The 10,363-nt window shown below is 42.4% G+C and overlaps 3 protein-coding genes across 3 annotated transcripts; all 3 read left to right on the plus strand.

Moving 5' to 3' along the window:
* Positions 1–3,897: 3,897 nt before the first annotated feature.
* On the plus strand, positions 3,898–4,275 carry LOC133730883 (uncharacterized). The gene has a single exon (XM_062158392.1). It carries the CDS (start codon positions 3,898–3,900, stop codon positions 4,273–4,275), a length of 378 nt encoding a protein of 125 aa, XP_062014376.1.
* Positions 4,276–4,501: 226 nt separating this feature from the next.
* On the plus strand, positions 4,502–4,930 carry LOC133730891 (uncharacterized). Its single transcript, XM_062158400.1, has one exon. It carries the CDS (start codon positions 4,502–4,504, stop codon positions 4,928–4,930), a length of 429 nt encoding a protein of 142 aa, XP_062014384.1.
* Positions 4,931–5,042: 112 nt separating this feature from the next.
* LOC133730899 (uncharacterized) lies at positions 5,043–5,660 on the plus strand. The gene has a single exon (XM_062158405.1). It carries the CDS (start codon positions 5,043–5,045, stop codon positions 5,658–5,660), a length of 618 nt encoding a protein of 205 aa, XP_062014389.1.
* The last annotated feature ends 4,703 nt before the right edge of the window (positions 5,661–10,363 follow it).

Raw genomic sequence — 10,363 nt, forward strand, 5'->3', positions numbered from 1 at the left:
TTTTCTTTCTGGGTGTTCTATGTTGAAGATACTTGGGCATTTTATTCAGGTTTGGACCTCTTATTCAGATCCATATATATATATATAGTCAACTTTCAAACCGAGGCCTTCTATCATGTGAGGCCTAAGGCAACCGCCTTGCTCGCATTGGGCTTGGGCCGGCTCTGCATGCAGCAGGCTCCTTTGGCTGCTCCCCGGCCATCCCCATAATGCCCTCCTCAATCTCAGTTTCAGAGAACACATCTCCATGGATGCTGATGATGATGATGTTGGTATTGATCTCTAGTACGTAGCCACTTGCATGCTTGTATCTCATGAAAATAATTAAGCTAGCTTACTTATTTCGCTCTTTTTTGATTGTTAATTTCAACATCTGTTTCTTGTTCCTAGCTAGCTTTCTCTATGCCGCAACATATATATGTACGTAGCATTAATATGTATGTATTATATTTATATGAAGATGCATATGTTGGTGTTTGTTTCATCTTGGAGTTTTTTTTAATGGGTTTTCATTCTCGGACTCATTGATAATTTAGTAATAAAGGAAAAATATATATATATATAGAGGCCGGTTCTGAAGCGGACGTCCGCACTTCGCTAAAGTGCGGACGTCGATGCAGCAGGCGGCTTCCAAGCGGCGGCGGCGGCGCGGGGCTGGCCGGAGGGAGGCCGGAGGCGTCCCAAACCTCTTTTGGGCGGCGTTCGAGGTCGGAGGAGGTCGGGCTTGCCGGTTTCTGGGCAGCCACCTCACCTGCAGTTGCAGGTTCTGTGCAGCACAGCAGAACAGTCGCCGGCGACTCCACCGGACCGCAAACCCCTCCGCACGACCCCCAGCGTCCCTCCGGCAAGCCACGCCATGCCGTCGCCGCTTGATCGAGGCCGGAGGAGCGACGTCCGCACTTTTTCTGGGTTGCGGACGTCCTCTTCAGAACATTTTCGTATATATATATATATATATTCACAATGAAATGAATCTTGGTTAATTGTTAATGATGATTCATGTAGTTCTCGTAAACTCAAGTGGTGAATGATTAAAAGGAATGAGAAGACATAGCGAGAGCGAAAGGCCTCGACATTCTAGCGCTGCTGACGGCATGCGTTAATGGTTGGCGGCAGCGGCGGCACGTCAGGTTGGTTGTGGTTGTGGTGCGTTCGAATTGCATTGCAGGTCGTCTAGCCTTTGTTTGAGACCTTGTTTGTGGTGCAGGATGATCGCTAAAGGCTAGGAGGCTGGTAAGGCAGACCACCGGATTTCGGTCTGGTAGGTGGCGCAACCACTTGAGTTCTCGACTTCACGGTGGCCTGGTTGCTCCTCTGAAGGGCTGCATCTCGTCGGCCTTGGTTGGAGAGTTGAGTTTTAATGGGCTGGGCCTTTAGGCAAGCCTATTTATCCTTCTCTCTATGTTTAGGTTTTGACTTGAGCTGGGCCTTTTAGGGGGGTGTGGTTTTTTGCTTTTTTTTTTTTTTTTTTTTACCTTAGTTGGGCTTATGGTGGCATTCCCTTGCTTCATGATAGGTAAGAGCAAGTCCATCCGTTGGGGGTAAATGTCAATGTCGAAAAGTCACTGGGTCGACCAGTTAAGAAACTGTTCACTGTCACTGGACATGACTTTCCACCCGTTCTGTTTCTTGACCAGTCAGTTACTGTTCATTGAATTTTGTTTTTTAATTGTAGGGTTTTTGTCCATTTACCCCATTTTTAGAGATTTTTTTCCCACTTACCCCATTAAGTTTTTTTAATTCCCTCTTATCCAAAACACTCTAAGGAGGTCTTCCCTAATACCCCATTAAGATTTTTTTTTTTTGTTTTTTAATTTTTTTTAATACCATTTTACCCTCACCCCTTTGTTATTTAGAGAGTGAGAGAGAATGGAAGAGAGAGAAACCATAAAGACTTCGCCGGAGTCCCGTCACCGGCTGCCGGATTCTGGTCACCGACCGCCGGATTCTGGCCAACTTTTGCCGGATTCTGGTCACCGGTCGCCGGATTCCGATCACCGGCTGCCGCTCACCTAAATTTCCTGAAAATCTCACCGGAAATGTTTTGTTGTCCCCAATAGACATCTATTGCCCCCTAATAGAGAGGCAATAGAGGTATATTGCCCCCCAATAGACGTCTATTGCCCCTAATAGACATCTATTGCGCCCCAATAGACAACTATCAGCCATGTATTGCTCCCTAATAGTCGTCTAGTGCCCCCCAATAGACGACTATCAGCCATGTATTGCTCCCCAACAGACGTCTATTGCCCCCCAATAGGACTTTCAGTCTCCAAAATGGGAACTAATCTCCCTAAATTTAGACAAATACAACTTTGATAACGTAAAAAAAAACAAGGAGATTACATCAATTCAAAACGTCTATGGCGCCCCAATAGCCGTCTATTGCCCCTCAATAGACATTCAAAACTTTTTTTTTCCTTTCCTTCTGTCTCATTACTTAAAAAAAAAAAAAAAAAAAAAAAAAAAAAAAAATCTGATCTGATTTAGGCACCCAGAAAATGATCTGGGCACCCAATCTTCTTCTTCCCCAATTGACCGGAACCCTCTCTTCTTGCTGCACCAAATCCCCCAGTCTATCGAAAACCATACTCTTCGTTTCGGCCTCACCTTCTAAAGCACCGGACATTCGTCCACGACTCCTCCTCTGGCGCTGAAATGATCGAATTGGAGACGAGGCCTGAATCGAATTCGATTTGGCCGGTCACTGAAACAAATCTGAACTCGCCGGAGCCCGAGGCTGAAATGACGGCGGCTGGTGGTTCTGCAAAACGGAGCTGAGGCCCTCGCTGGATCGGGTCTTCGGGTCGAGCGGTGGAGATCGATCTCATCGAAGCCGGTGATGACCTCCTCAACGATGTCTCGAGTAGGACAAATCCCTGCCGCCGTTCTGCAAATCTTCCGGTCCAAATCAGACGGCGTCGAACAGTGTAGAGCCATGGGTCTTCTGCGTCACCTCCGCGGTTGAATTAGTCGCCGTCCGGGAAGAATAGATCTCCATGTCACCGTGAAACTTTCTCCGGTGAAGGTGGTCGGTGATCTGTACGTGATTATGGAGAGAGAGAGAGAGAGAGAGAGAGAGAGAGAGAGAGAGAGAGAGAGAGAGAGAGAGAGAGAGAGAGAGAGAGAGAGAGAGAGAGAGAGAGAGAATCGTGCTGTGCTGGAGAGAGAGAGATGAGAGAATGGCATAAAATGAAGTTGTTTAATTACACTGAGGGTATATTTGTCATTGTACTCTGAATTGGGTTAGTGAGAATAAAAATCTGTTGTTTGGGTAAGTGAGAAAAGTTTGGCTCATTTTGGTGCTTTTGGGCAAGGACCCTTAATTGTAAATTGAAATATATTTGATGTAAATAGATGGTAATAATGGAGATTTATGGATAATTAATATTAGAATTGTGATTGCTATAACTTTTCGAAAAGGGAACGACGATAGGAAGAGAACTCGTTGCGTTGCCACGACGTGTGGGGTTTTTCGGGCTTTCGGGATCGTTTTGGGCCTCAAAACTGCAATTTACTATTTTTCTAATATTTCCGGTGGACAAATTATGAGCCACCTACAGTTACCGACAATTTTTCTTGAAATGAGTGAAGCCACCACCGACAATTTTTTTGAAACGCTTGAAACAACCAACGACATCTTTGAACGTACTAGATTATTTGCATACTGTTCAATCTAACGGTTATTGTCGATGTAATCTTATCTAAGATTTTAGATCAGATTACGTAAAACTAGGAGTGGACATGTGTCCTTATCATCTGATCACGTTTGATGTGAAAATTGTAAATAAACAGAGAAAGAGGCAGCACTCCATTCACACACAATCTGATATTGGCAAATCTCCTTCTTTTTCATATCTCTAGATCCAACACATTTCCTCTCCTTCCCTCATTTCAATGAAGAGATTGTGGGCTAAGTATCGACAGTCTCGAGATGAAGATTATGAAGAGATGTGTATGACTAATGCCCTTGTGATCGCAGCAGTCGCTGAAGCTGAATCTTCTAATCAAACACGACGATGGGGTTCTCGACCGGGGCGTGCACCAAATGAGAAGCGATTTAGGGAATCAAGAGGCAAAAACATGATGGAAGATTACTTTGTTCAGCGTCCAGTTTTCAGTGATGAGGAATTCCGGACACGCTACAGGATGAGTCACAATGTTTTCAACCGCATCTCCAGTGACGTTTGTCGCTGTGACCAGTACTTTGTCCAGAAATCAAATGCTGCTAAGAAAGTTGGACTACTTCCTGAGAAGAAGCTGACATGTTCATAAGAATGCTTGCTTGCGGTGTTGGGGTAGACCAATGCGTTGAGTATTGTCGGATGGCGAAATCTACCTCCATCGAGGGTCTTAAACGATTTACAAGAGGAATCGTTAATCTGTACTAGGCAGAATACCTCCGGGCTCCTACTCCGGCCGACCTCAGAAGATTGCTCGCCAAAGCTGAGAGAAGAGGTTTTCCTGGGATGATTGGAAGCATCGACTGCATGCACTGGCAATGAGAATTGCCCAACAGGTTGGGCTAGAGAATACAGTTTTCAGTGATGAGGAATTCCGGACACGCTACAGGATGAGTCACAATGTTTTCAACCGCATCTCCAGTGACGTTTGTCGCTGTGACCAGTACTTTGTCCAGAAATCAGATGCTGCTAAGAAAGTTGGACTACTTCCCGAGCAGAAGCTGACATGTTCCTTAAGAATGCTTGCTTACGGTGTTGGGGCAGACCAATGCATTGAGTATTGTCGGATGGCGAAATCTACCTCCATCGAGGCTCTTAAACGATTTACAAGAGGAATCGTTAATCTGTACTCGGCAGAATACCTCCGAGCTCCTACTCCGGCCGACCTCAGAAGATTGCTCGCCAAAGCTGAGAGAAGAGGTTTTCCTGGGATGATTGGAAGCATCGACTGCATGCACTGGCAATGAGAATTGCCCAACAGGTTGGGCTGGAGAATACAGTTGTCGAAAATGTATCCCCACTATCATCCACGAAGCAATCGCATCTTATGACACATGGATATGGCATGCCTTATTTGGAATGTCTGGATCATGCAACAACCTCAACGTGATTACAAAGTCCCCGTTGTTTGACGAGCTCACTGCTGGTCGAGCCCCTCAGATCCAATTTCAAGTGAATAACAGAATTTGCAATTTAGGCTACTATCTCGCTGATGGTATCTATCATAGATGGGTGACTTTCGTGAAATCAATTCCGAGGCCTACACGACCCAAGGATCTGAAGTTTTCCCAGGCTCAAGAGGGGTGCAGGAAGGATGTGGAAAGATGTTTCAGTATTTTACAGTCGCGCTTTAGTATTGTTCGAGGAGCGGCACGTGGGTGGGATAGAGAAGACCTTCGATACATCATGTTGACTTGTATTATACTACACAACATGATAATCGAGGATGAAAGACCAGATGACAATGATGAGGATTTGGAGTCTGATGAAGAAGAGGATAACAATATGAGGCCTATGTTGGCTACGGTTTGGGAAGGACCGACCGGTGATGACTTTGATCCTATTGGTAGAGATGGTTATTATTTCAACGGATTCATGAATCGATACGATGCCATTAGATGTGCAAACAGTCATTCAAACCTTCAAGAAGATCAGATAGAGCATTTCTGGAACATTCAAGGCAACATGGAGATCTAGATCTAGTATAGGTTTTTAGGAATAATTGGCTAATGTCTATGTTTTTTATGTTTGTGTGCTTTTAATTTGGCTAATGTCTATGTTTTTTATGTTAGTGTGATTTTAATTTGGCTTGTATTATGTTTTTTTAAATATAAGGTGTGTACTTTAATAAGAGCAATTTTCAAATACAACTTTTATTGCATAAAATTTATGCCTACATAAATGAAAAACTAGGAATGAGTACAATACAATTACACAACATGCATAATCACCTAATTATTCTCATCGTGATCCTCATCCTCTCTAGGAATCCAATTTGTGTTTGAAGGGTCATCATTAGGGTGAGGGTTGGTGGAATCACCTGTAGAGAAAGGTGAAAAGTGTGGTTGTATAGGATATCCACTAGGGTAAGGTGGTTGCGGATAGTATCCACTGGGGTAAGGGGGTTGTGGGAATCCACCGGTGAAGGGAGATGGTGGGAATCCACCGGTGAATGGAGGTTGTGGGAATCCATCGGGGTAAGGTGGTTGTGGGAATGCATCGGGGTAAGGAGGTTGTGGGAATGCACCACCAAAATTGGGTTGCGGATAGTATCCACCCATAGAAGGTGGCGTCTACTTACCAAGATCTTCTCTCTCCGCTACCTTCTTTTGCTTTCTTGACCAATAACGCTTTTTAGTTGGCATCATCTGACTTGTATCCATCTCCATAATTCGCTCTTCCCTCTCCTTAATTCGCTCTTCCATCTCTTGTACTGGGAATGCCTCTTTTCGCATATCTATTTCCAATCGGATACAAGCTTGTTGATTCTCCTCTTGGAGACTTCGAGCAAATTCCTCATCGAGTTTTTTCTTGCCAACGGTTACCTCTTTTTGGTTGTTCGCTATACTCTCAACAGCGCTTGACAAAGGACTTTGATCATTCGCTGCCTTCTTTCCTTTCCGAATTGCTTCTTTTGCAGCCTTCCTTCCTTGAGGCCTCACATTAGGATCTGCAGTTTCACCGACAATTACCTCTTCTACATCCATGTCCAAGTTAATGGGAGAATTTTCAGCAATTGGTTGTGTGCGCGTCTGTTGACTTCCTTCATTTGATGTTCATCCGGATGTATGGCTAGGGATGTGTACATACCTCCAACAATATGGAGTGTTTGCTATCTCACCAAGCATAAGTAACACTCTCTTTGGGACACCCACAAGCCATGGTGAGGCCCAACCGCTACTTGCATCTTGTAGCCCTATGTTCAAGCTACGCTACGGTATCCGGAAGTCGCAAATCCGTCGCCGGGAAGCCACATTTCGGGCCTTGCCAACATGCCCTCACAACTAGGCATTTCTATACTAGAATAGTTGTTACTTGTCCCACATCGAAAACAATGTAAAGGAAGAGCACTCCTTCACCTATAAAAGGAACTCTCCTCCCACTTAAACACCATTCACTCCATTACATCTCTTGTAATCTTGTTAGGCCGCAAGGCTCGACACACACTAGTATAAGCTTTCAAGTGGACGTAGTCTCCCGCTAAGGCGGGAGGTGAACCACTATACATCTCGTGTCAATCTCTCTCTCTCTTTACTTATCGTTAATTAGATCCCCAACGGATCAAAGCATTAACAGGATGTCTTTAAATTGTGTAAAGCCCTCCACCACAACAGCGTAACAATCAAAACTCTGAAAATTGTGTCTTTTGGTCTTCCCTTTTCTCTTCATCCCGACATGCCACAATTTATGTGCTTCATCAAGCTATGTTATTTAAAAAAAGAATAAAAAAATCAATTAATACAAATATAAACGCCATTATGGAGGGTCATCTATTATAAAATAATAATTTTAATAACAAATTATCTCACTGTTTTACAATAGAAATCAATAAATACAAATATAAACACCGTTATAATTACATCATTATTTATCAAGTAATTATTTTAATTATAATGTATGTCGTATTACAATGAAAAGAAATTACTACAATTATAACGATATTATAATTACTACATTATTTATCAAGTAATACTTAACTATAATGTATCAACAAATTAAATGATTTATCAACAAATGCATACCTCATCAACCGCATTCGAACCGCTCTTGTACCAATTACGAGTTTGCCTTAATGCACAACGCCACTCAAAGAGTTCAATCTTCAAAATTGTCCACCTTCCCTGCAAAGAGGAAGATGATCGGCCCTTTCCACTCCAATTTGAGGCAAAGCGTTGCTTCACGCCTCTCCATAGGTCGATTTTTTTCCGATTTGTGCCACAGCCGGATTTTGGCTTACAGCTTTCCAAGACTTGCACAATTGAACATCTTCCTCATTCGTCCATCTCCTCCCGGATTCGGCATTTTCATCTTCACTTTCATCTCCCCGTTGTCCGGCCATTGGACGTGTGTTTCTCCCTTGTTCGGCCATGTTGGAAATAAAAAAATTTGGAATGTGAGAGCTATAGGAAGAAGAGGAAGAACAAAATTGGGTTACTATGAAAGATAATTTTTTTGGTGTGAGATGTAAAATAAATGGTAGGTATTTATAGAGACAAGTTTAGAATTTATTATTATTTTTTTTGTTATTACCGTTTATTAACGTTACATTAATATACATATATATTAATTGTTTGCCGAAGGATCCCCATCTCAATTGAAACCAACGGCTGGGATTAATTGACCGTTGGTTTCAGATTTCAAAATGCACCAACGGCTCTCTTCCACGTGGCTGTGTTCGGCCCCTTCTTTTTTGCTACGCGACAAGCGACTGCAGCAGACGCAAACTGAAGTTGCGGCGCCACGCGTCCACATGGTGTTGCCCACGTTCCGTCTTCAGCGCATCCAATTTCCACACCCGTGGCTGACGTCACCCACGATCTGGGCTGGGCCGAGGTGGCAAACGGGCAAGCTGGGTCAAGGAAAATGTCAAGGCCTTGACATTATTCTTGGCTTCGGTCAAGAATGGGTGGGTTTTGGCTGGTCACAAGCCCATCGGTGGAGATGTAGTGGAAGGAGTTCTAAAGAAAACATAAGAGAGAGAGAGTCTTGACCTTTTTAGTAGGAGTTCTAAAGAAAACATAAGAGAGAGAGTCTTAACCTTTTTAGTAGGAGTTCTAAAGAAAACATAACAGAGAGAGAGTCTTGGCTTTTTTAGTCCAAGGATTTAAAAAAGAATAAAAATAGTGTGAAAATTATGTAATTATATACACGTGTCACTTTGTGGTAGAAAGCTTAGGAAGCTCAACTAGATATGGAGGTTCCTTCTCTTAAATGCCCAGAAAGTGCAGTTATCTTTTCCCGATCGATCTGTGTTCATTTTCATTTAGCAACTAATATTGATCCTTATTTTCTTTCTCTTTTCATCTCTCTCTTCTATTTTTGATCTAAAAACAATGAAAAATTTATATGAAAAAAAAAAAATTTGGCACAAAGACTTGTACGTGTAGCACTCTTATATATCATCCAACTCCTATAAATAGATCGAGCAAGTAGAAACAATTTATTTCATCACATCAGAGCTCAAACAAACATTAAAATGGCTTCCTCCTCCTCATCTTCTATTCACTCTCACATTCTTCTATCCTCCTATCACTACAACAAATTTCCCCATTAGCACCCTTTTTTTAGCCACTAAAAAGTCATCAATCCCAAAATGAATAGTTTAACACTGATATAAAACATTGGTGGGAGATTTTTTCCTCTCACTGATCATCAGTGTGTATAGTATACATTAGATGCAAAGTATTAGTTGTTTAATCCGTATGACACTGTTAATGGGGTCAAAACTGTAAAATAAGTATCTAGAGGAGCTGACACACATGTTTTTAATCCTTTTATCAGCTATGGTGATCTATGATAGCCGTCGGATCAGTGAAGAGCTGATCGAACGCTCAATAGACACAAGGCCCCTTTCCCTTTAATCTCTATCGAGACTCGAGTTCAGACCTAAAACCAGATCTAGTTTTTTCTCCCCCGACCCTCTCTCTCTCTCTCTATCTCTCTCCCCTTCGGAGTTCAAACCTGAACAAGATCTAGTTTTTTCTTCCCTCATTTTAGCTCCGTTCCTGATCTCTCTCCTCTCTAATTTTTTCTCTTCTGGGTGACTGGTTGCGTGTCTGAAGTTGGCGAGACACGCGAATGGCTTTAGAGTTCAGACTATCTTCTCTCAACCCAGGTGACAATCTCAATTTCAAAACTTTATCGAGGATGATACTATGTTGTTTTGTGTTTTGTATGTCTATTCATTGATACGCTCAGAAATAGTTGTTTATAGTAACTTTTTTCAGTTCTGTGAAGTTATTTTGGTGTTCCAGACTCCTCTATTGGGAGGCAATATGTGTCTATTGGGGCCCAATTGTGGTTTGATTTTGTTTTATTTTTTGTTTTTTTATACAGGAATATGGATGGTTCTTTGGCTGTTAAGTGCACTCATACTGGACAAAGTTTCATGTTTTGTATTAATCAATATATAAGCTATGCTCATTTGTTTGAATACATTTGTGAACGGTTCAGTTTTTCTGCAACTAATGGTATTGAGCTTCATTATTCTCTTCCTGGATGTTCTATTTTTTTTCTTCGCAATGATGACGATTTCCAGATGCTGTTTAGCGGTGCCAAGATTTACAAGTTGGATTGTGTTGATATTACGGTGTTGAAGAACAATGGAAGTTGCAGCAAAAATGCTTCTGTTTCATTTGAAGATAGCTGCTCCGGTATTGTGGATGAAGATGATTACCTCA

The sequence above is a fragment of the Rosa rugosa genome, chromosome 1 (genome assembly GCF_958449725.1).
Source record: "Rosa rugosa chromosome 1, drRosRugo1.1, whole genome shotgun sequence".
In the NCBI taxonomy this organism is placed as follows: Eukaryota; Viridiplantae; Streptophyta; class Magnoliopsida; order Rosales; family Rosaceae; genus Rosa; species Rosa rugosa.

Coding starts and splice junctions, on each gene's coding strand:
- LOC133730883 (XM_062158392.1), top strand. CDS start 3,898: ATGAAGAGATTGTGGGCTAAGTATCGACAGTCTCGAGATGAAGATTAT.
- LOC133730891 (XM_062158400.1), top strand. CDS start 4,502: ATGAGAATTGCCCAACAGGTTGGGCTAGAGAATACAGTTTTCAGTGAT.
- LOC133730899 (XM_062158405.1), top strand. CDS start 5,043: ATGTCTGGATCATGCAACAACCTCAACGTGATTACAAAGTCCCCGTTG.